General features: G+C 35.3%; 2 protein-coding genes across 7 annotated transcripts; one reads left to right on the top strand and one right to left on the bottom strand.

Annotated features, from left to right (window-relative positions):
• Positions 1–1852: 1852 nt before the first annotated feature.
• Positions 1853–6688, bottom strand: LOC104233740 (protein FAR1-RELATED SEQUENCE 4). 5 transcript variants are annotated; one of them, XM_070171301.1, is made up of 5 exons: positions 6432–6684; positions 4000–6143; positions 3843–3896; positions 2712–2909; positions 1853–2617 (listed from the first exon to the last, which is right to left on the bottom strand). In XM_070171301.1, exons 2-4 carry the CDS (start codon positions 6061–6063, stop codon positions 2796–2798), a joined length of 2232 nt encoding a protein of 743 aa, XP_070027402.1. In that variant the 5' UTR covers positions 6064–6143; positions 6432–6684; the 3' UTR covers positions 1853–2617; positions 2712–2795. The 5 variants fall into 5 exon arrangements, with proteins under 5 accessions (XP_070027402.1, XP_070027400.1, XP_070027399.1 ...); XM_070171299.1 differs by having other exon boundaries at positions 1853–2623; positions 4000–6307; positions 6432–6683; XM_070171298.1 differs by having other exon boundaries at positions 1853–2623; positions 6432–6683.
• A 10811-nt stretch (positions 6689–17499) lies between these two features.
• LOC104233739 (DUF724 domain-containing protein 10-like) lies at positions 17500–25551 on the top strand. 2 transcript variants are annotated; one of them, XM_070171302.1, is made up of 8 exons: positions 17500–18029; positions 18141–18319; positions 19401–19595; positions 22630–22735; positions 22815–22987; positions 23262–23322; positions 23391–23498; positions 24615–25551. In XM_070171302.1, exons 1-8 carry the CDS (start codon positions 17741–17743, stop codon positions 25301–25303), a joined length of 1800 nt encoding a protein of 599 aa, XP_070027403.1. In that variant the 5' UTR covers positions 17500–17740; the 3' UTR covers positions 25304–25551. The 2 variants fall into 2 exon arrangements, with proteins under 2 accessions (XP_070027403.1, XP_009785476.1); XM_009787174.2 differs by having other exon boundaries at positions 17500–18319.
• The last annotated feature ends 508 nt before the right edge of the window (positions 25552–26059 follow it).

The following is a 26059-nucleotide window of genomic DNA, read 5'->3' as shown; positions in this document are numbered from 1 at the left end:
GCATAAATTGGGAAATGACAGTAAATAGCCAAATCATGTCTTCTCAAATAGCTTCAAACCATTTGGAGACAAAAGCTCTTTAATTTGGCTAGGAATGCTAGGGTGACATAATGTCTGGAATCTAAGCACCCCATAATCAACATTATGGGATGCAAAAAATTGTCCATTCTGCACAATAAATAATCTCTCATTAATATAGTGCTTAAAAAACATAGATACATTTACAATTTATCTACAAAATAACTACAAAAAATATACAAAATATCAACAATTTTAAACAGATTAATAAAGCTACAATTAATCTTCAAAATGAAGATAAATAATCTCACATTAATTCAGTGCTTAAAAAACATAGATATATTTGCAATTTATATACAAAATAACTACAAAAAATCTACAAAGCAGAAAAAACACATATTATGTAGATTTTTAACAACTAAAACAAACGAAATAACTAGTGAAGAAATTACTAAATTCTTACCTTCACCAATGACTGTTTTCGAACATTTTTAGGAGATTTAACACTAGGAGCTTTTTTCGAATTTTTCTTCTTTTGGGGAGTTTTTGAACTAGGAGACACCTTCGCTTTCTTTCCAGGTTTACTAATAGGCACATCTTCTACAAAATCATCATCGACCACTATCTATTTTCCTTTCCTTTTCGCTTGTTTGATTGGCCTCGAAGATTCTCCAGCATCGAAATCATATTTTTGTTTAGTTCTAGCTTCAGCCCTGATTTGATGCGGAGAAAGACTATGCTTCTTATCTACAATTGCATGTGTAGATTTCCCATGCTTTTTGGGTGAATGTGGTGATAATACACCCAAATCGAAAGAGGGTATATCAACTTCTCTAGCTTTTTTAAGGCGGTGTTTTGAAGGTTTGTTCTTCTTCATTGAGAAAATTTGAAGATGGAGGTAAATGTGACTTTGAAGAATTGACTTCAATTTTGACTGGTTGTAGAAGAAAAAACTTGAAATTGGACGTTAATGGTGGGGGTTACATATGTTTCTCTGGTTTTAGCAGAGGAAATAATGGGAAAGAAACGTGGGTGGGATGATACGTGGATGAGGGTGTGGATTTGGGAGAGAGAAACGTGAGGGGAAGGGAGGGAATTTGGAGGAATGTACGTTACCATAAATTTAGGAGGGAAATACGGTACCATTAATAAAACACATAATAATATATAATTGGTAATTAGGTATACTAAATATAATTATATCAAACCTTAAACATTGAGGGTAATATAGTTTACTACTCCTAATGTTTTAGGATAATTGGAGCAGTTGATGCTTCTTTATAAAAAGATATTTCAGATTTCTTCCTTTTTTTATCAACGAAATCACCAAACAATTTGATCATTTAACAGTGACAGCCCATCCAATAGCCTAATTCAGGTTCAGATCTCAATAATTTAACATATATATTGAATGAACATTGAACAAATTAAGAAAGAAACAGAATACCTCACCCTGTTTGAATTAATCCGTCAAATAAAAACTCTAGATTTCTCTAACTGACAACCCCATGTGGTTTCTTTTTCCTTCTCTCTTTTCTTTTGTACCGAACAAGCCTTTTTGGCTTCCATTCTCAGTTAGTGTGAACGCAAACCTTACCCCTACCCTGGGATAGAGAGACTATTTCCAAATAGACCCCGATCATCCTTCCATCCAAGAACTTCCCACTTTGCTCTTGGGAAGACTCGAACTCACAATCTCTTGATTGGTAGTGGAGGTTGCTTACCATCAGAGCAACCCCTCTTGTCTTAGTCAGTAGGAGTAATGTTACAAATTGGCTTTAAACATTGTTTTTCTTAGAAGAGTTTATGTTCCGTACAAAAACGACATAAACAATATTTACACAACCAGGTTAATTGTGGCCTGGTCAGAAAATTAACATTGTATTTATCAACAATAACAACAAACCCAATGTAATCCCACAGGTGAGATTTGGAAAGGTTAACGTGTACGCTAACCTTTACCCCTAACATGGTATCTATCACAAGTTAAAATTCGCCAATAAGATTAAGAAATCTTTGCAATTTACACTGTCAAAGTGTCAATGTGTATTAACTTGAATTCTTCCCTCATCGAAACCTTCACCTGGCCATAAACTGTAACAAACCAATAAGTAACAACAACACCTATGCCTTGATCCCAAACTAGTTGGAATCAACTAAGTGACCTCACTATACATGGACAATAGGAGGGGAGGGGAAGCTAAACCCACAAACACATCGCCTAGCGGTCCATGGAGTATGTATTTGAAACTGCTGACAAAGAAGCTGTGGGTCAGTTTTCTTGAAGAAGAAAAACACACCTCGAGCCGACCTTCCTTGCCAAACTTGGGTCTAGTATGAGTTGATAAGCTCAACAAGACTGAAGATTCTAATTCCAAAGCAACATTAACATTATAACAATCCACCTCCACCCCCAACCACTTTCCTCCTTACCATTTTACATAGTTGCAGAGCCTTTCACACTGCAACACCAGAAAACAGGGAATCTCGGGGCTTGGAGATTATTAGAGCTAGTTACTTTCACATTTGACATATTTAATTGTGTAATTGGAGATGCCCGCACATGCATTAAGCATCTCATTTCTTCAATCTTCCGATCCTGCATCTTATGATTAGTGATGAAGTCAGCAGCAGGTTATTAAAATGGTCTCGGAGCTGAAAACAGTGTGAGATCTTTTTTAACAATATAATACCTTTTCCACTTTGAGAGGAACACCCCAATTAAAAAACACAAATTGTTCCTCCACGAATCCATGATTTATGACCCTTAATTTTTGTTACTCCAACATCTCTCCGAGCAATTCCACACTTCTTTTGTTAATGTCACCACCTCTTAACAGTGTTGTTAATCTGGGGTACAAGGTTGGATAATCCAGGCTACCAGGCATATCCTACATGAATAAAAACTCAAATATCAATGTATGTCGTGCAAAAAGCATAATGAGACTGTAGGTCATAAGTGAAAATAAGAAGAAAAACAAAACTTAGCCTGCTTATTTCCAGGACTAAAAGTACACATACTGGTACAAACTTTATGCAGGAAGTCTAACTGTTTCTACAAGTACAACCACCAAATGTCATGCACATTATGAACTACATTCATGTCATGTTACGGGACACTGTTGGTGCAATACGAAACAAGTGAGCCAGCACCATATTATGCAACTGCCTTGACCAAACACTGGGCAGTTCCAGCCACTATGATGAGCAGAAAAGGAATTCAGGCAACAAATGTTTGATTGCAAATCAACAAGACAATTGGAACCTGGAAAAGAAATGCATGCTTTTTCTGAAAACATAAATCTAAAGTTTAAATTAGTCAACAGTCTGCTGCATAAGATAACCTTCATCTCCCAACTTCCACCCTTACCATTTAATTCTAGACCTTTTTTTTTTTTGCAGTGGATTACAACAGCCTCTAGTTTAATTTTAGTCATTGTCCAGCAGATAGCTGTACCCCACACGTACACACAAAGATAGAAAAATCATGTCTGCCAAGACGACACATTAATATCAATTTGGCATTATCATCCTAAAACAGAACCTCTAGTTGTACCTTCTAGCTCGTCAACTACTAGGTGCATCAAATATATGTTCAAAATAAACTTTTCCAGGAGCTCCTGTCAGGAAATTTTGGTAAAAGAATTCCTGTCACCAATTTTTTGTGTAAGCTGTGAATAACAAACCAAAATGACGGATTACAGAAATGAATAAACAATTATGGTTGCATCACCAATTTCTAATTGTCCCAGAAGGTTCACAATATGAACTCGCTTAAAAGCAGGATTATGCATTAAATTAGAGAAGGTGATAGCATAACAAACCATTTGGTGAAAGACACCTTGTGCACCGTTAGGAATTTCTGGCTCCAAAGTCACCTGATATGAATGAAAAACACTTGTAAGAGAAGCTCATCTTAGGTGAGCATATGGTTGAGAAGAATAAATAAAGAAAAGGACATGTAAGATAAAAAATTCTAACCTTTCCTTTTTTATTAGAAGTGTTGTCATTGTTTTCCCTTTCTTTTCCAGGATCTGCTCTTTTAGAACCCTTGCTTGTCTGGGCCGCTCTACTGTAAGGCATTAGCTCTCTAGCTGCAAGACTATTTCCTTGACATACTTCATTAACACCTTGGATAGCAAGGGTAGCACAACTGCCTGATCTAAGATTAGCCTCAAAAGTGACATTAACAGTTGCACACTGTTTTAAGGCTTCTTTAATGGCACCAACAGCAATGTTGTAACTTTCCTGAGTCAGTGATCCCTCTTCACCCAATATTATTGCCCGTCGGCACAAATCATTGTAGCGACGGACTTTAGCTTGCACATCTTCCAGTCTTTCACTTATGGAATGCCTGCTCATGGCAGCATTGGTCCAGCGTTGCAATATATACTTAGACGGAATATTGAAGACACCAGACATTTGAAGAACCACAATAGCATGTCTACAAAGGTAACCTTTGTACTCAAATGAATGGCATGAGCAGTATATGTCCGACCTCGGCGCATCCCACTCCACCATGAAGTCCTGATTTGCGTCAAAATCTTTGACAGCATATGTTATAGATGTGCCGTCTTCTGTTTCTTTTTTTAGATGGCATGCAGCGGCTCCTAATACTTCAACTTGGAACTTCTTGAATATTTCATGAGTATATATGAGCAACATCTGTTTTTCGAAGGGCGAGGGAGACTTAAGCTCAGGCATCTCATGCCATGCATCAAAATTAGCTTTGGCTTCCTCTTCATACCAGTCTTCAAGGATTAGCTTATGTTGTCCAATAAAGCCTCTAAGAGACGTTTCACTCTGGATGTATTTGTCAAAGAAAGAGTTCACGCTTTCGGATCTTGAAGCCGTGGATAAACTGGCAAAAGATACATCCCTCATAAAAGCAGGCACCCAAAGCTTGCGATTTTCATATAATGATTGAACCCACTCGTCCTCTCTAAGACTGAACTTTTCAATCAACTTCCACCATCTGTGTTCATATTGTTCTTCAGTCCATGATCTATATATGCACTTAGTAAATTTTGCCATAAATGTATCATGCCACAGACTGAGATATTCAAGATGCCTTGGGATCTTCTCCAATATACTCCACAGGCTAAAGTAGTGCCCGGTGTCCGGAAAGATTGCTCCAACAGCTGCTTTGATGTTGTCGTTTTGATCAGACAACAAAATTTTTGGACCTCGTCCACCCATTGCCAGACACCATGTCCGCATCAACCATATGAACGTATGCACTGTCTCATCAGCAATTAGTGCACAACCTAGTAAGGTGGGTTGAACATGATGGTTTGCTCCAATGAAGAGAACCAAAGGTATTTTGTATTTGTTTGTGAAGTATGTAGTATCAAATGACACCACGTCACCAAAATTGGAATAATTATCCATGCCTTTGGCGTCAACCCAGAAAACATTCCTCATTCGATGCTCCTCATTTAAGTCCACGGAATAGAAAAATTTTGGATTCTCTTCCTGCATTTGCACAAGAAATTCAAGCAAGACCTGCGCACCTCCTTCTTCTAAAGTCAAACTTCGACCTCTATCATGTTGATTCCTAAAAAGATTTTCCAGATTACCAGAGAATTGGTATGCACCGTACTGTTTTGATACAGAAGCCAACATCTTTTTCCTTCGAACTTTTGCGTCACTCTTAAGTGGATCAACATTCCTGTGGCTTCTAAAAAAGTGCACTTGAGCTGGTAAAAGCTCATGGTTATGTTCTTTTACGAAACTATGAATGTACCACTTCCCATTCGACGACCTTCTCTTCACGTGCATACTAGCTTTACAACCTATCTTAGGAGAAGGCCTAGGGTTGATTGCATCATCAGACTGCTGTTTGTTTCCATATCTTATGCATGAAAACTTCGCATCAATAAACTCTTTGGATGCCCTAGAACGACGACTACTCAATTTGGCGGTGCCAAACCCGGCTGATTTTGCATATTCTTTATAGAATTCATAGGCTGCATCATGAGAATCAAATTCCATATCATCTCGAGGCTCCAGGTTATTGTTCTCCGTAGCAACAGTCGATTCCATTGCTTATATAGCACAACTTGCACCTAGCTTTACTCAGAAATTTGCTTCCAGCTAAGATTTTCGTACAGTATATAGTCTACCTTGTAGAATATAACATGCAATTCAGTTTCAAACTCAGAAAATCTGAACATAGTCACGTGGAAAGCACAAAACATACTTATAATGATAAAAAATAACTAAATACAGGATTTTTAGTCTAAAGATAGGAGTTTTAGTCTTCCTTATGCATTGGACCGAAAGAAGCCTGCATCCGGATTCAAAATTCCTTAGTTTACAATTTTAAATATTTCACTGGAGAAAGGGATTAGGGTTTTTGTGTCGGGAAATCTAAGAAGAGGGGAAACGGAAGAACCAGAGATGGCACTTACTGGTGAATTTCGCCGGAGAACAGGACGGAGCCGCCCGACCCGCTACTGTCGAATCCATGGACCATTGAATTCGTGGACATTCACAAAGAAAAGAGTTCGGGAGATTTGCACAAATAGAAATGTTTTTGCGCCATTGTTTAACCTTTGTTTCTCTTTTAAAAAGTTTGTGCAATAATAGACTTGGGGCTTTGTCTTATGAGATTGTCAAGATTTGTCTAATTTATAAGTTGTGCGACATATAAATTCTATTGTGGTATTTCTACATGTGTTATACTTGTTCAGGCTTCTTCTTTTTTTTGGTTCGAGGGATGATTATATTAGAAATTAAGGTGGAATCGGTACATCATCATCATAGGGGTATTAATATTACATTCATAATGTCTCTTGAAAATATAGTTCTTAGAGATGTATGCCCAAAAGCTTCATTTGTAAACATGGGCGGATTTAGGGGGCGCAAGGGGTTCACCCGAACCCCCTTTGCCGAAAAATTATACTGCATATATAAGGCAAAATCTGTTTCTTATCTCTATATATTAAGTTTTGAACCCCCTTAACACAATCCAAAAGTGTAGTTTAGTGGTCAAGGGGGTTCAAAATCTACATAAGATCGTGGGTTTAATTCCTTCCCACTAGCTACAAATAATGGTTATTCTTCCTAAAAGATTTTTTTTTTGCTCCTTACTTTGCCAGTATATTAGCTACCTTGTTCGTCTCCCTGTAGTTGTGCTTCACCATTGTTCATGAACATAGGTTCATTTGCGACAGAAACCTCCTTTTGTCCAATGATTTTTTTGTTTGGAATTTTGCCTAGGTTGCCTCCGACATGGGTTTGCATCGGGCAAGCTTGTTGGTGGCTTCCATTGATGAGCAGGTTGAGGTTACTTGGAGGAGTTCAAACAACAGAAACATTTGTATGAGCTTCATATCTTGGAACTGCTGTGGGGGCAGGAAATGCTGACTTTATGAGAGCTTTTAGATCAATGATTACCACAAACCCAGCGTGGTCGCACTATTGGAGACAAGCCTAGCATATCATCACAACATAGTGGAAGATTTTGGGTTTTCAGGACTAGCTCAAGTGCCAGCACAGGGTAACTCGAGAGGAATGACACTCATATGGAATAGCGATGAGGTTGATGTGGATCAAATAGGAGGGACAGTTCAAGAGATCCACGCAATGGTTAAGGTAAAAAAAAATCAAAAGTTTGGCTTTGCTCGGTTATATATGCTAGCAGTTTACTAGAAGAAAGACTAATCCTTTGAAATAACCTAAAATCTATTGCTAACAACTTTAGAGGGCATTAGCTAGTACTAGGAGATTTCAATGAAGTTACTAGGGCTAGTGAGAAGTTCGGGGGCCTACTCATTAACAATAATAGAATATCTAGGTTTATCGATTGCCTCGAGAGTTGCAAACTACTAGATTTAGGATTTAAAGGTCCCAGGTATACCTGGACTAATAAAAGGGAAAAAGGCAACACCTTCATAATGGAAAGATTGGATAGATTCGTAGTCAACGGAGATAGGATCAATATCTTTCAAGAAGCTTGTGTAAAACACCTAACAAGAATTCACTCTGATCATTGCCCCATCCAACTAGAATTCATGAAAAAACCTTGTCGAAACAACAATATTCTTAGATTAAAAACTATGTGGCTATCACACCCTACCTTTAAGGGGCTAGTGCAGGAATCTTGGATCAACCAACTAGATATATCAGCTGCAATTGACAACTTCACTAACAAGGTCATCCCCTGGAATAAAAATACCTTTAGAAATATCTTTAAAAAAGGAATAAAATCCTTGCTAGGTTAGACGGTATACAAAAATTCCCTAACTACCCTACAAGTGACTTTCTTTCTAACCTAGAATGTGAGCTCATTGATGAATACCAAAAAATCCTCAAACTTGAGGAAGAATTTTGGAAATTAAAATCAAGAATTCACTGGCTACAAGAAGGGATGCCAACACAAAAAAAATTCATCTTACAACCATGCGAAGAAGAAAGAAGAATGGGATTTTTAGTCTTAGAGATGATATAGGAAATTGGTTAGAATTAAACTCCATCATCACAGACTTTTACAAAAACCTATGCATCACGGAGCATACTATCTCCTATAAAAATAATCTTTATATGCCCGCGCATGCTACTATTAGCTTTCATGAACATGAACTCTTCATCAGAGAGCCTTCAGAGGGAGAAATTAAGGAAGCCCTATTCTTTTTTAAGCCCCTAAAAGCACCTGGCCTGGATGGGCTCCACCATTTCTTTTAGGATTAATTACCTCATATAGCAAAGGTTGATACCTTATTTACTTTAAATAAATACCTTTTAAAAAAGTTATATTCCATAGGTACCTTTTGTTTTTTTATAGCCAAATATCTATTTATGGTTATTTTTCTCTCTCATATCCCCTTAAATTTCTCCTATCCCCTACCCCATATCTATTCTCCCTCTCTCTCGCTACTTCCCGATCTCATATCCTCTCCTTCTTGAAATAACTCAACTGTGTTTTAAGATCTATACACTACAAGAAAACACGAAATTAATACGATTTTAGCTGGAAAGTTCAGATCCTTATCTAATAAGCAAATCGGAAGCAACTTGTCAATGATATATACGTTAACAAAATATTAGAAAGCAGAGTTGATTTTGAGAGTGTAAATTTTGGAGAGTGAATTTCATGGGTGGTAATTTTGCTTTGTGCTCATTACCTCTATGGAAACTTTGATCACTACGATCTCTGATGCAACAACAGTTGGAATTAAAGGCGGCGCTGGATCGTCGGCAACCGGAGGCAATGGTGACGACGAGCGAGGGCTGGATACTAATGTTGCTTCAACGAGACGACATTAGGGTTGTTCTTGAACAAAGACAACGGAATTGGGGGCTGAGCAACTTGAATTTTCTGTTAATATATTTCAATGTATCTAGATATATTTCATTGTATTCATTGTCCTTTTTTTCATTGTATTTCAATGTATCTCGCTATATTCTATATATTTCATTGTATTCATTGTCTTTTTTTTCATTGTATTTTCAATGTATCCTGTTGTATTCTATGCATTTCATTGTATTCACTGTTTCGCTATATTCCATGAATATATTCATATGTTTGTTTTTAATTAATATAATTTATGTATTTATATGTATTATATAATTTCTCTGAAGATTGCTATGTTTTGGGGTATTTTTCGGTTGAGAATCTTTTTTATAACTGGAAATATAAAATTTGTGTGTTATAATTAAGTTTGTTGAGTTATATTAAGAGTTTATTATGTTAATTGATTCACTTTCTGTTTAAAAACAATGTAATCCCCTGTTTCACGTTGTGAATACAGTTGAATATAGTCGAATACAATAATATATCTAGTTGTAATCCCATGTTTCACGCCATGACTATATTCGATTACAAAAATGTGTCTAGCTGTAATCCCTCGTTTCACGCCTAGAAAAAAAACTAAAAATATAGCTATAGGAAGTAATATAGTAAATGGTAGCTATAACTAGCTAATAACCACTAAAACATAGTGGTTTCTGAAAGTTTCTCTTTCTTTTACCAAAAATTCTAAAGAGAAACAAATAACCTCCTAATTAGCTTTTGCAAAGATTCTTTTGAGAACAAAAAAATGATCGAAAATATGAATAGCACCTTCATATGTCTAATCCCTAAAAACCAAAATGCAGAATCCTTGAAGCAATTTAGGCCTATTAGCCTCTGTAACACTGCTTATAAAGTTGTTACTAAAATTATTGTGAATAGAATCAAACCCCTTCTAAAAAAAACCATCCATCCGACCCAAACTAGCTTCATAAAAGGAAGAAGGGCTTCTGACAATGCTACAATAGTTCATGAAATGCTGAATTACTTTAACAATACCAAAGGAAAAAAAGGGAAAATCATTGTAAAAGTTGATTTAGAAACGGCTTTTGATAAGCTGGAATGGTCATTTATTAGATTCTCCCTAAAATCTCTAGACTTCCCTAAGAACTTAATAGATCTAATAATGTCATGTATACCCTCCACCTCTATCTTCATTCTCAGTAACGAAACAAAAAATGACTTTTTAACACAACGAGGAGCATTAGGCAAGGGGACCCCTTGTCTCCCTATATATTTATAATATGCATGAACATGTTATCTAGACTTATAAACCACGAGGTAGACTGCCGCATATGGGACCCAATAGTCCACTCAAAAAATGGTCCCCAACTGTCTCATTTATTCTTTGTTGACGACCTCATCCTTATGATGGAGGCCAACCAAAAAAGTTGTAACTCCCTCATAGATGCTCTCAACAAATTCTGCACCTTCTCTGGCCAATCCATTAATTTCAACAAATCCAGGGTAATCTTCTAAAAAAATACACCGCCTGACAAACAATCTCTATTTAGGAGATGTCTTGACATCAAAATCTCAACTACAGTAGGAAGATACCTAGTGTTTTCTATGACAAACTCAAGACTTTAAAAAAAAGACTTCCAATATATTATAGACGGGCTAAACAATAGGCTTAAGGGTTGTAAAACTCATTTCCTAAATCTAGCAGGGAGAATCACTCTCATTACAGCCTCTCTTGCAACCATCTCCAACCACAATATGCAAATCTTCAGCCTTCCTAAAGCCTCTCTAAATAAGATCGCATCAATACAGCAAAACTTCTTATGGGAAGTACGGAGGAGAAAAAGAAATGTCATCTCCTAAACTGGAATAAAGTCATCAAACTAAAAAGCAAGGGGTCTTAGGATTATATTGACCCACTGGAATGATGCCTTTAGTGCTAGTTTGGCTTGAAGATACTATAGCAATAAGGAGGCCCTATGGGTCCAAGTGCTGCGCAACAAGTATGGAATTAAAGCCACTACAAACAGCAGAATCAACCCTATCCCATCAACATCCCACATATGGAAAAATATCTGTAAAGGACTTATGGTCTACGAGAAAGGTACCAAATGACTTATAGGAAATGACGTGAATATTAAGCTTTGGGATAGCTTAGTCATGGGGGCACCCTTAGACATCTTATCCAAGGGCCTCTCAATAAAGAAGAATTGAATATGAACGTAATATCCATTATTTAGAATGGCCATTTCAACATATCAAAATTATCTTTCGAACTTCCGGAAAATATCATTCCAAAAATTCATAGTACTTATATCTAGCAATTTCAACCAAGTAGGGATAAAATCACCTGGAATTCCCCCGGACACAACTCTTTCTCCATCAAGGTTGTCTATGCTATCATCTCAAACCAAGACAACACTAACATGGATAATAATCTAGACTACACTTGGATTTGGAAATACAATACCCTTAACAAATTGAAATACTTTCTGTGGCTGCTTGTCCTAAATAGACTACCAACCGCCGCACTCCTGTCAAAACGCAATATCTGCCCTACTGACACATGCAGTATTTGTGGATGGGAAAAAGAGGACATCGAGCACATGCTATTCAGATGCACTTACTCAAGGGCAATATGGGAACAATGCCACATAAAGCATAACTATCCACAATGGCTGGACAATGAGCTCACCACTTTTAACTAGCTAAAATATCAATTAAGATCAAAAAAGTGTTTTAAACGCTGCATCGTGTGGTCAGTTTTCCTACCATTCCTCCTTTGGCATATTTGGATCACTATAAATGGATGGATCTTTCAAAGAAATAACTCATATCCAAACATTAGCCATGTAATAAGTAGTGCCCATGAATTCTTCTTTATAGGAAAATGGGGCCCTACAAATATACCAAAAAAGACTATTCATATAAAATGGGAACCCCTATCGAGGGGGTTTTCAAACTAAATATCGATGGTTCTTGCGTGGGAAACATAGGCAGGGGAGGAATAGGAGGAATATTTAGGGATAGTAATGAAAATTGGATACTAGGATTTAATATGGGGTTTGCTCATACCACAAACATCTACATGGAAACCATGTCTCTATTACGGGGTCTACAACTAGCCATCCAAAAAAGGTACTCCTCTCGTCATCGAAACGGACTGCCAAGAACTAACCAGCTTGCTAACAAATGATAATTGTCTTTATCAAAATTGTGACGCCCTGTAAATTTTTATTTTTTTATTTTTAGAACTATGATATTCGGAAGTGAATTTGAGTCCTTAATAAGGACCATTGAGTTACTGTCTTAATTAGAGTTTCCTACGTTAATAGCCTATGTATATAATATTTAAGTATGAGATGAATAAAATAATTAGTTGGCTAGAGGTCAAATTTACAATTTACACAATTGGTTGGCTTTAGTCTTTAGAAGAGATTTTGGTTAATTCCTAAAGGTTTAAAAATGGGCCAGACCCATTATTCCTTTGCTGGCAACGTTGAGAAGCCTAAGGTGAAGACATACGGATAGGGGATGTCTTTGCTTATTTAAGAAGAGAAGGGGTTTTCGGAAGATTAACAGCGGCACACTTCCAAGGGAAACTCTGGGGATTATTATGTTTTCTTTCAGTCGTGCAATCATTAAGGAAGGGATTGATAATTAAAGAAAAGTTACTGTTTTGGTTGCCTTGTTCGTTCAGTAGCTAAGCGAGAGGCATCGGTCGTTCGAATTGAAATTTCAGCAACCGCCTAGAGATTAAGACTAGTGGAGACCGTTTGATTGGTGTTTTGAAAATTGCAAGGTTAAGGGACTTCCCGCTAGCGAGGTAAGTGAGATGAGACTTTAAGTTTTGATGTTTGTTTTTTCAAACCCCGTTTTAAAAATATGTTTTGTCTGTCTAGTCCATGTGTTGGGACGAGCGTGCGCTTGGCAGAATCGGTGGTCTTTGACCAGCCGCAAATATATATTATTTTGTAAAAAGTTTAAATTATTTAATAAGTAATTTGTGGTGTAGTGTGATGTGGCGTAGCCTCGTGCTATGGCGTTAGAAATCATTTCTTCGCTGTCGTAATATATTTGGGGCATTGTATATGCCGCCGTTATAGATTTGGGGCATTGTGTATGTTGCCGTTATATATTTGGGGCATTGTGTATGCTGTCGTTATAGATTTGGAGCATTGTGTATGATGTCGTTATAGATTTTGGGCATTGTGTATGCCGTCGTTATACATTTGGGGCATTGTTTATGCTGCCGTAGTAGATTTGAGGCATTGTGTATTTTGCGGTGGACTCGTTGGGGTGTTTGGTTAATTTCCTGGACTGTCGTTAATGACAAGTCCTTAGTATAGATTGTGTTGAGATATATATAGTGTTGTTGCTGAATAATTGTTTGTACCTTATAGAATAATTATATGGTGAAAGAATTTCTGTGTATATTATTTCTATGCTTTTTGTGTGTTTGTATTTTCTAACACTTATTCCAGAGGTATTTAGAGTGGCGGGTCGAGGATCTTACTGGGTTATATTTACGTATAACTCACTCATTACCTGTATATCCATGTAGATACTGTTGCTAAGAACGAAGCTAGTAGTGAACTTCGCTATAGTTGATTCAGTTATTGAGGTGGGCCGTCGCATTGTTCGTGGAGATTGCGAAAAGAGTCTTAATTATTTATTCATATGATGTCTTTTGTAATTCTCTTAGATGCTCCATGGTCTAGTGTGAGATTTGACTAGTATTTCATTGTAATATTTTAAGATATTAATTGTTCGTAATGATTATCAGATTATTTGGATACTTATTTAGTTAATCAAATCCCGTAAATTAATGGCTAAGGTATGAAGGTATGGTTCGTCTGGCGGGTGGTGTTAGCTGGGTACCAGTCACATCTAGGGGGTTGTTTGGGACGTGACAAAAAAATTATTGATGATTGCAAGTTCCTATTAAGTAGCAGATTAGCCAAGAATGGATGCAGCTTGGACTCTTTTGATAAATTAATATTGTATTATTATCCTCCCGCTTTTGCTATTTCCGTTTTTGATAGAGATGGAATATGCACTATGTGGCCTAGGTAAATCTCATATTGTAATGACTATTAAGCACTATGTTTTAAATAAAAGTCTGTAATTACCAACTAAAAAAAGAGTCATGAACGAAGTTCCCATTTTAAGCATTCCTATTATCTATATTGAGTCTGTTTTCGGTGGTGTTAGTCCTATTTATTATGCAATTTGCAATCCCTATAATAATGCAAGGAGCTCAGCTTGGGTATTAGTTATGTGTGGCAGGCTTCTCATAAAGCCCAGAACCCAGTCATCACTGGAGGTTCTGAAAACACCCCCACTCCACCTAAGGCAGATGCACGTTAGTCAGAAGCGGTGTCATCCGACACTGCTTTTGTCGGAAAATCTTACCAAATACACATATAAACAGTGAACCCAAAAAACAGATATATTATTAAAATGACATCAATGGACAAATAAGTGTACTTTGGCTGATAGCCAACACGTCCATTTTCACCTAAAAGGGTGGGGGATCGAAACCAACTCCCTTTTGCACATTTTAAAGCATCTTTAGTTTAAAAATTAGATTCTATAAAATTGAACTATATCCTTAATTTACAATTTTTGAGTGACCGGATTTGCTGGTGTTACCCTTCTCAACTTTTTATTTTTTTATGTCGTTATAGTGTTTTATTTTTGTAATGATGACATCGCTTACAAAAAGTTTTACGTATGCCCCTGACTCCACCCTTTCCCGGGTTCCCTAGTGCAGTCTCATTAGTGTTGAGTTTGTAACGAACCCTCAAAGGGGATCCCATTTGATCCAGATGGCCACCTCTTTTCTGGGTGTATCTACTGATGAAATAATATGGAATTCAGTTGCCTTTGCTATGACATTAGGGACAGAGACCTGGTCTCTTCTATTGTTAATAGGTTATTGTTCCTGGTTAGCAACAGGTGCTAGAAGCAGAAAGGGAAAATGGCTTCCCAACAAAAGTTATTGTCCGTTATTCACAAGTTTTATCACACTAAAAAGACTTTTTATTATTTTTCATTCTGATTATTTGTGAAATTGTCAAAGTCTTAACAAATTGATAAAATTTGTATATATTATTCAATTGTTTAGTTTTAATGGGATGACAAAGGCTTGGTATTATATTCATTTTACGTGTGTTAAATGTTTCCAGTTATGTCAAACAAATTAAATGCATCTCGCCCATGTATTTATCATCCAAATTTAATGAACTTATCCCTTTTTCCCCCTCTTTTTTAAAAAAGAATGAACAAGTTAACTTTAAAATTCTTTTTATACCCATAATAAAATAATTTATAGTAATTTATTTTAGACTATAAGTTTTACAAAATTTCTGTTTTTTAGTCTTCCTTGCCAATCAAATAAGTTCAAACAAATTAAAAACAGATGGAGTATTATTTTCCTAACCACTTCGGCCTAAGTTTGGATGGTTGTTACATGTATAATGTATCATATTATATGTATTGTATTGTATTGTTTGATGAATATAATATTTGGATAGATTGTATCGTTTGCCGTCATTTCATGATGTTACGCACAAAAAATATAAAGAATAAATTTGCAACGTTATAAGAAAAATTTTGGATACAAAGTAGAATTATTATATAAAAAATTGGGTAAATGATAAAATATGATTATTTAATGATAAAGAAGTGCAAAATAAAAGAAAAGAGCAAAGTAATGACACCACCACACTAAATCCGTTATTACATAAAGTGACACTTTTCATCATATGGATTTAATAATACGATACAATAAAATTTAAGTCACAATGGATATCTAAAATTTTACTGTACGACCATGTATCTTTCATCCAAATCATGTGTGAAAGGAGGAATTTTTGCTAAATTTCTCCTTTTTTTTTTCTTGTTTCTTTTTCGCAACATTTAAATTTAAATCGGAGATAAAAATTATACACAAGTCCTGAAGGGGACACCAGTGAAATTAAACAGAATATTTATTCATATAATAAACGAAAAAGGGTCAAGACTGCCCTTAGACTATTCGATTAAGTACAAATATGTCATCCGTCCACCAATTAAGCAAAAAATACCCCCACCATTATCTTTCTGACTCACTTATGCCCCTACGATTAATAGTCAATGCCAAATAAAAAAAGGTTTACTTAATTTACACGTGATAACTTTTTATTGGTCCAATTTTAAACCATGACCCCGATCAAATAAACCCACCCTTAACCCATTTTTTGCACAACCCAAAAATTCGACCCGCCTTAAAAAAATGGCCAAAGTCTTGATTGTCAAAAAAATTAAATTCTCCATCTTTCTAGTTCTACCACCATTATAGCTGCCACCATCTCCCTTCCTCCATAGCATCCACGTTGCCACTACATTTTTAGCATAAGAGCAGTTTTGGTCATTTTTCATATTTTTATCATCTTCTTCATTTTATATTTACCGTTGGAGCTGTCACTTTTCATAAATGTTCGTCAAAAGACCTTAATTTTCACATTCAAATGTCACTTATAATGGTAAATCATTTTTTTCTCATCACATAAGATAATCAAAGAACCCATTATGAATTCATGGGTTTTAAATTTCGGAATAATCGAATTTTTTCTTTATAATTTTGTAAATTTTTCAAACTCTTAATAAGTTGTTAGCCCAAATGTTAATTCATTGTGGAAACCAAAATTTTTATAGCCTAGGTATTCCTCCTTGAACAAAATCCTACTTTTACAACAAAAGAAGGACATCAAATTGAATAAATTAAAGATTTTTTTAATCGGACCCTTTCGATTAGATTAATATTCTTGTTGTTATTGTTCGGAAATGGAGCAAACATGAGAATCATGGGTGTGATTGCAGCATGATTGTTATGGAGAAAAGGGATGGTGGCAACTATGGTGACGGTAGAGTTGAAAAGATGGAAAAAAAAATTATTTTTTTTAACAATTAAGAGTTTGGCCTTTTTTTAGGTGAGTCGAATTTTGGGGTTGGGTAAAAGATGTGTTCATTTAATTGAGGTCATAGTTTAAAATTAGACCAATAAAAATTTAACACGTGTAATTTAAATAAATTTTTTAAATTGGCATTCACCGTTAGTTGTAGGGGCATAAGTAAGCTAGAAAGAAAATAGTGGAGGCATTTTTAGCTGAATGGATAGACGGAGGGGATATTTATACCAAATAAAATAGTGCGAGGGTAGTTTTGGACCTTTTTGGCATAGTAAATTGAGGAAAAGGATAAAAGGGGAGGGTACCTGCGGAGTCTCTCGGGTTAAAAGCTCTCCGGTTACTTCCCGCCATTGTTCTCTCCTTTCCTTGAATTTCCTCTAAAGAAATTTGAATCAAATACCTAGGACTGTTGTTAATAGCAGCTGAATTCCACGCCAATACCTAAAAACTCCAATTCTCCTCACAATTCAGAAAACCCTAGCCTTTGTTATAGCATTTCATCACTGCAACTATGCCGACAATTGAGGAAAAAGTAGTAAAAATGGAAAACGATGTATCGTCACGTACTAATAATTCATTTGTTGAACCCTTCTTCAGCATTGGTTCTGAAGTCGAAGTCAGCACAGAAGAAAAAGGGTACAGTGGAGCTTGGTATGAAGCCACTATAATCGCACCACCAAAGTCCACAACTCCGGCTTCGAACAACAGTGATTCGTCTAATAAAAGCAAAAGAAAAATATGGGGTTATTGGGTTGAGTATAAGCATTTATTGGATGATAAAGATGGATCTACACGTTTACGTGAGTACATTAGAAAACGATCCATTTTACGGCCTGCCCCGCCAACTTGGATGGAGGATGAGCGCCTGTGTTTTCGAGTGACCGACATTGTTGATGCATTTCATCTTGCAGGGTGGTGGACTGGAGTTGTTGTTCGTGTTGTTGGTACTGGTACTGGTAGTATAGGTTGCAAGTTCCGGGTCGCTTTCAAGGATCCGGATGAGGAGCTTGAGTTTTCTCAGCGTGACTTGAGGTTCCATCTTGATTGGGTTGATGGAAATTGGAAACGGGCCATCACGTCACACCAAAATGTACTCCCTTTCCACCCGGTTTATGCCATGCACTTTCCTTTTTAGAATGTTACTTTATATATATTTAGAAACAATTTAATTAATGACACTTATACATGCAAGAAATATAGGGGAATCCGGGTTTATTAAGAATATTTATCAGTTTAATTAGGCAAACTTATTGACTTTGGTCACTTGTCACATTAATTATGCAAAGATACCCTTTTTTTGTTGTTCTACAATAGTTGCAAAATTTTACTGCTCTAAAATTGGAATAAATGATGCAAGTACACCAGAAGAAGTAGTGCTTCTTTATGTCTCGCTATATTTGCAAACTTTTACTGCTTTGACTACTTGGAGAAAGATAGCGTGAACCGCAACGAGTCTTATACAGTATGGTTGTTACTGAAGTGGATTACTCAAGGTAAATGAAGCGCAAGTCTTCTTGGAACATCAACAACGTCAGAGGAAATAATGTGGCAGTACTATTTTATGAATAACTAGCTTCTACGTTGCTAAAGTATGATCTACACCTTCTATAATTGAACGGCTATTTCTGAGCATGTTGGTGCAAGTATAAATATGTTAACCAGGATACATGAATGGCTACTAATTCAATTATAAATCAAGAGGAAGTTTATGGGCACCTGCTTGGACACCTTCGGGGGGAGCAGGTCATTTTGTTCACTAGAAGAATAGCACTTGCTAGTAAATGGTGGAGCATGTGATTTGTGAAGTTCTCGTGACTTCTATGATACTATCTAAGTTGGTCACTTGATACGTAACCTGCTTTTAAGTTCCATGGTTGTTGCCTGTTGGAGATACCATGATATGGCTATCAAATTTGTGCTCGATGTCTTTTTTCTGAGTTCTCGCTTCGTGCATCTCACCTTGTTCTCATTGGGAAATGTTTTCCTTGCACAAGGTCTTAAAGATAACTCTCACTGGATTTCACTATACTTTTGATGCTTTATCTCTGATTCGAGGGCTTGGAGTTGTGGTGCTACATTTAACTTTTCACAGCTAGTGACTAGAGTCTATTCTTTCAGGATATTACATCATTAAGTAACAAAATTACTTGCTTTTATGCCGATGATATCAGACGGCTCTTCAAGATGGAAGTGCAACTGCTGCAAAGGATCAGACCAACAAGGGGATATCAGATGCTAAAAAGAATCTGGAGATTTCTGAATCTAGAAGTGATGTAGTACAGCCTTTGAAGAAGTTAAAAACTAAAAAAAATGTTGTGGAAGCATTGGAGAATCAACATTTTCCCGGGCCTTTGGTCTCTTGGAAGGTACTCGTAAGGGACTTCTACCATTTTCTTCTTAGCTCATGAAAGCTGATGTGGCACCTCTCCTAATTTAGGAAATATATTTATCTGTTTTCTCAGTTTTTTGGGGTTTTCTTCTCATTTTATTACAATATATTTAATTTTTGAACCCAAAGAAATAAAATTTTAATTATAGCTCCATAATGAATAAGGGAAGAGAGAGAACAATAATACCATAACTGAAAGACATCCATTTTTAACTACCAGATCAATCTTGACCAATTATTATACCCGTTTCAATTGGTTATTATGATCCTATTATTACTAATTAATACACTAACACTAGTTCTATTACAATTGCTCTGCCTAATTTACTAACAATTTATTCCTACTATACTCAATGAATGTTACAAATTGAATTGGTTTACTATAAATATTTAAGCAAATCTTTTCCATCACATAACTTTCGTTTATTTTTCCTCATCAATCCTTCACTCTCTATACAAAATCTTTTTTTTTAAACTCTTTTTTCGGGTAATCGCATTCTAACCCAGTTGTTCTTTTGACACAAATTGTGTGCATAACTTTTATTGACTAGGGAGTGGAGTGGGAGAGTGAGGAAGAGAAGAGCATTGATATTATTTTCGGGAGTATGGGATTCAAATTCAAGTTTTCTACAGAGGTTATATTACTTTAATGGTTTGTTGCATAGTTTGCTATAGCGGCTATATTTTCTCACCTAGAAAAATTGAGAAAATATGTTTAATCTATATGCTCTCAAAAGCAAATGAGAACCTAAAAAATGTGATTATTTTTCCCAGTTCAAAACAAACAATATGATTTGCGTGCATATGCAAATAGGAGATAGAAGGAACTTAAAAAGCACTCAACTCAACTAGGCTTTCGTTCGGCAATTTATTCAAATCATCCATGCTTTTTCGTGTGGTTGCGGCTATATTTATCTCAAGTTGTGATTTTTTCTTTATTTCTCTCTATTGAATTTGTGGAGTAAGTGATAGTGTGTATTGGAATGGAAGGAGCAATTAATCGAAATTTAATTTTTAAAGCTTTTCCATAAGATTAGTAGGACGAGGAAGGGGAATTGATTTGGTTATTTAAGGAAAGATAATTTTTTATTTTACGGCGTGATTGAAGGGTATTTATATGAGAAAAAAGTAAACAAAAAAATTTAAAAATGTGTATTCTGATTTACAACTTATAAAATATTTAATTATACTTAAAAATATATAAGTATATTTTAAGAACAGAGTGATATATATATATATATATATATATATATATATATATATATATATATATATATATATATATATCACTCATAAAGTAGAAAAAGATTGATATTTGGATGAAAAGGCTAATAAAACCTAGAATAATAATTGGCGCCACTTGGATCATCGCAAATGTTTACAAGGAGGACGATAGAATTTTGGCATTTTGAGCTGTCTAATTTTTTGGTCTCTCTAAATTGAAAAAGATAAACACATTATAAGAACAAGATCAATAAGGAAAAGAGAATAACTCTCGAGAAACATTTAAGTGCTGATGCACTTTGTGAGAAGAAAAAAAAAAAGAGGAAAAGAGGGAGGTATACTAATATATGTTAGAAACTGATATTTGAATTTCTTAAATATGGTACATAAATAAAGGAAAGTATAAGGAAAAAATAATCAAGAGAGAAATTAAAATTTTGGATTTTTCATGAGTTGGTAGGAGGAGATTGGTAATAGAAATGATAGAAGGGTGTAAATATGAGAAAGAAAAGCAAAATAATAAATAGAAAAGATAAGCAAAGGTTAGTAAATGAAAAAGAAGGCCAAAAATTCTGGGAAGTGGAGGATAATATTGAAATGAATATAAGATTGTGAAAGAATAATATATAAATAAGAAAAATAACGAAAGGAGAAAAATAAAATCTCAAAATGCCAAAACTGTAATGAGAATATAGTAAAAAACTTTTTTGCTTTTTCTTTATTCCTTAAAATAGAATAAAGTCTCTTTTATTTCTTATTTTTATGAAAGTAAGGAGAAGAAAAGCAACACTTGGACATAGATTTATCCACTTCCTAAAATTTTGAAAATATAAGTTTCTAACTTAATATATCTATTAGAAATTTTAAGAAAATAATCATGATAGGAGGTCAAATTAATATAAGTGCCTCCAAGAAGTAGAGAAAATAAATTTTGACCACACCATTTATTGGATATAACTATTTATGAAAAGAAAATAAGACTAAATCGATTGACTACTTTTTGCTATTTTTTTTATTCATATATTAGAAATTAATCATATCATTAATTTAACTGCGCGAAGCGCGGTCAGTCCACTAGTTCTTCTCATATTTTGCATGATAACTCATTTGCCTTTTTTTTTGCTCTATCCTTTAATTTGGACATCTATAGGTCTTTTATCATTTATTTAAGGTACAATTTGAGTGCAAGAGATGATAGAGTGATCCTCTCTTAGTTGACAAGAATAGAAGGACTTATAATCATAATTGATTTGCATGCTATATGCTATGCTCCTTTGCTTTCTAGGACTGTTCCACAATAGCTGGTAGAGTGTAATTTTTCCCGATTCTTTGCACAAGCAGAAAAATTATTGGTAACATGTGGGAAATATTCAAAAAAAATTGGATTATTGTCAATCTTTTATTTCAGTTTGTCAACTGTGAAAAAGAATGACTCTTTTACTACCGTTTGACCAGCCGAAATCTAATTAATTTCACTTCCTCTTGTCCTGATTGCGACTTGAACTAGTTTTGCTTCTTCAATGTACTTTGATAGTAAGCTTTAAGATTTGTTCTATGTTAAAATTAACTTAACTGGTTTCTAATATGTCTTGTATGATCATCAACTTAGGATATTCAGATTATCTGATTCTCAAGATAAACCTATTCAGCAGGGTTAACATATGATTGTTTTCAGCTGTGTTAAGACGACGGCTGTTGATTTACATACCAAATGTATCATAATTGGAGAAAAGGAGAAAGAGTTCTCTAGAGCTCGAGTGTTTTGGTAATTTGAGTTAACTTTGCAGACTAGGAGAGCAAGAAAAGTTGGTTCAGTAAATAATCTATCAAGTCATGCCATGGAAGAAAATGTAGATTGTTCAACAGCTGGGATCGCACATGCTACCGATATTGGTAAGTGACTCTAAATTTTCCTCTTCCTAGTTGGGACTCATCATTACTTGTGAAGAACTCAACCAAACTGTGGGTGCAGACTGCAGTAAACAAGGAGACGTTGAAAAGATTGTCGACAGAGAGCTGAACGAAGAAGATATTGGGACTGTGGACGTGGGAGTCCTAGCGGCTAAAAATCCCGGTGTCCATTCTCTCAAGGGCACTGGAGATGAGGATGGGGAGATAAGTGATCCAAAAGTTCAGACGGTTGAGGTAACATATTATTATGGTGCTCATTCATCTGCATCAAATCTGTATGTACTTCGAATCTATCATCAGCATTTGGATATGATACATAGTACCAGAATAATGCACGGCGATGCTTAGATTTTACCTACAGTATGGGCCAAAATAAAGATTTTGATGATATGTAACTGATAGAAGTATGTATTTTATACGCTTGAGTTCTGTTTCTTTTCTCCATAGATTCACTTTTCTGTTCATTTCTGATTGATTATGTTGTTATCTTCTGTTCTTTCTCATTCAGGAGAGCAGCAAAGAAAGTACTAAGAATCTGTCTGACGATGGATCATTGACAGAGCTACAAGGTAACTGATTTGGTACTCTCTTTTTTTTGGTTCATTGCGTCGTTGTAAAATGTTCTACTCGATGACAGGTGTGGAGACACAAGTACCTGGGAGCACTCTCAGTGACACGGTTATCGAACAAAATGCAAAAAATCAAATTAAGCTGACTTCAACTGATGAGATAAGTATTTCTGCAGGTAAAACATGCCTTCTCAACTCAAATTAACGCAATATTTCTTCTTTCTTCAGGATTCATGTTTGCAAGTGCTCATCTTAACACTGTTTAGTAATTCCTACGTGTTAAGCATCTTGTTTCGAAATAAATGGTTCTCAGAGAAATTGTGTCTAATGTTAAATTAATCTTTAGTTAGAAAGTTTAATCAGACTTCCCTTGTAGCAAGAGTTTTAGTGTGACCTCCAGCTTTCCTGCATTACTTAATAGAACTATTTAAATATTAGAGAGGAGTTTCTAAAATTGGGCATATCAATTTCTAACTCCAACTAACAACAAGAGCTGCAGGTTATCTGTTTTCTTTTTCAAGGTTTATGGTTCTCAAAAAAATAGTGTTCTAATGTTAAATTTTCCTGCTTGTTGAATTAGAAAGTTTAATTAGACCTCTTTTGTTCCGGAAGTATAAAGAACTCCAAGCTTCCGACGTTGTTTGACACTGTTAAAATAAGAGAAAGTGAGGTATCTAAAATTTGCTGTCCTCAATTTCTAATTCCAACTTGCGACAAGAGCTGCAGCTGAGCATAATCTAGCCGAAGATCAAGGCGTTTGTGCAAGATTTGAGTAAGTTATTGATAGGTTTTATGAATATGAGCTTAATTGAACTTAATAGTTTGATAGAAGCTCGACCTTCATAATAGTTCAGAAATGAATAATGAAAAAGAATATGAATTTTTTTATTTTTATTCCTCCTGATTAGTTAGCAACATTTTCTACAATCATTTTAGCATATTCCTTAAAAAACTATAATTGGGTTTCCTAATTTTAAGTATTAGATGGAAGATAACCACTACCAACCAAATTTGTAGTTGAACCAGCCTCCTGAGCTTTAGAATTGACAGCTCCAATGTTCATATTCACATGCAACAATCAATCGAGCTCCTCCTTCCCCCTCCCTCCATAGGAGACTCAACTGTTTGGTTAGAGCTAGAATAATTTGCATAGTTCCAACTAAAAATGGTCCAACTCAGGTGCTTGTGCCTTTCATTTCTGATATCTTGCAGTTTTCTATTGTTGTTTTACATCAAAATCACTTTATTCTTTTACCCCGTTAGTTGCATGGTTAATCAGTCAGCATTTGCAGGAGCTTCTCCTACAGCAGTCCAGCCATGTACTGGAACCAGTCCTCGGCAATCTAATGAATGGTCAGATGCTGCTCTTAGTTCCATCACTGAGCCGAGTCCGGCACTGCCATTTCAGAAAAATTCCACTGTTTGGAGATCACTTGAATCTATGGAAATATTTGCAAAAATTCCACAAAATCCACATTTCTCACCTTTAGCAGAACATGAGGAGGAGAAACGAGAAGAGCTAGCTTTGCAAAAGATGCTAAAGTATGCCTTCCTTGGTGATAAGATATCAAAATTAACCATTGCTGATCTTAAAAATTCAATTGTTATCAATGACATTCTGACATCTCTCGAGGACTTGGAGGAGTGTGGATTTGATGTTATGCAGATTAAATGTCCATTGGACGATCTACTATTGAACAGCGAGAGGCAAATTCAATTCGAAAACAAGTTGGATGAAATAAAGGGCAGAATCAGAGACTGCATTCTTGAGAGAGCAGAAGCTGAAAAAGAGATCAGCAAGATTGATAGGAAGTTAAATGAGCTGGGGAAAGAACTTATGTTTGCCAAGAACACGATGGAGACGAAGGATCAAGAGATCATTGTATTGAGATCTAAAGAGACTGCCATTTCTGAGGAAATACGTCAAGTTCAACTTGACTTTGAAGGGGCATCAGCTTCACTGAAGCAAACCTTCTGCTGAACAATGCTCTGTACAACTAAAGTATGAACAAACTCTGGTTTTTGTTGATCTGCTCACCAAATAAAAGTTTTGAACATTTGACTTAGAAAAGTAGACTGCAAAAACTCAAAAGATTCAGACAAGGTAAATATGCATTGTACTATTTTTTCATTTACCAAAGTTTTTTCCATTTTAGATTTCCCGGTAACAGCTTAATAGACAAAGATTTATTGCGTATTTTGCTAATAGAATTACGTACTATTTCCTTATCTAGATGTTAGCATTTTATTTTGAAGAAACATGACAAATGAGTCTTTTAATTTTGTTTTTTTTCGTTAACATCTTCACTTAGGAAAAGTACTATAAGGTCATATAACACAATACATCATATTGGGCGAGCTTCTGAAAATTAGAAGTGTTTATTTTTGAAAAAAAATCATCTTTTTTAAAGATAAAGATAAATTGTTTGGCCAAGTTATTGAGGAAAAAAATGATTTTTATTCATGACTATGAGTGCATCGAGGAAACAGTAATTTCTAGCATATCGAGGTAAAAAAAATTAAATATTCAAGAATAAAAAGGAAAAAGGAGAAAAAACTTTTAGTTTCAAAGTCACAAGTAAAATGCTAGATTGTTTTAACATCTAAAAAGGATTGAAATGATCCTTATTTTCATATCATATTAGATCTTTGTTTAATATTATTAACCATATTTTATAGTATTTTTATTCATGACTATAAAATGTACATGAATCTATCTATCTATTTATTTATATTA

This window comes from Nicotiana sylvestris, chromosome 3 (genome assembly GCF_000393655.2).
Source record: "Nicotiana sylvestris chromosome 3, ASM39365v2, whole genome shotgun sequence".
Classification (NCBI taxonomy): Eukaryota; Viridiplantae; Streptophyta; class Magnoliopsida; order Solanales; family Solanaceae; genus Nicotiana; species Nicotiana sylvestris.
Note: the sequence above shows the minus strand (reverse complement) of the source record. Positions and strands in the feature narration are given on the sequence as shown.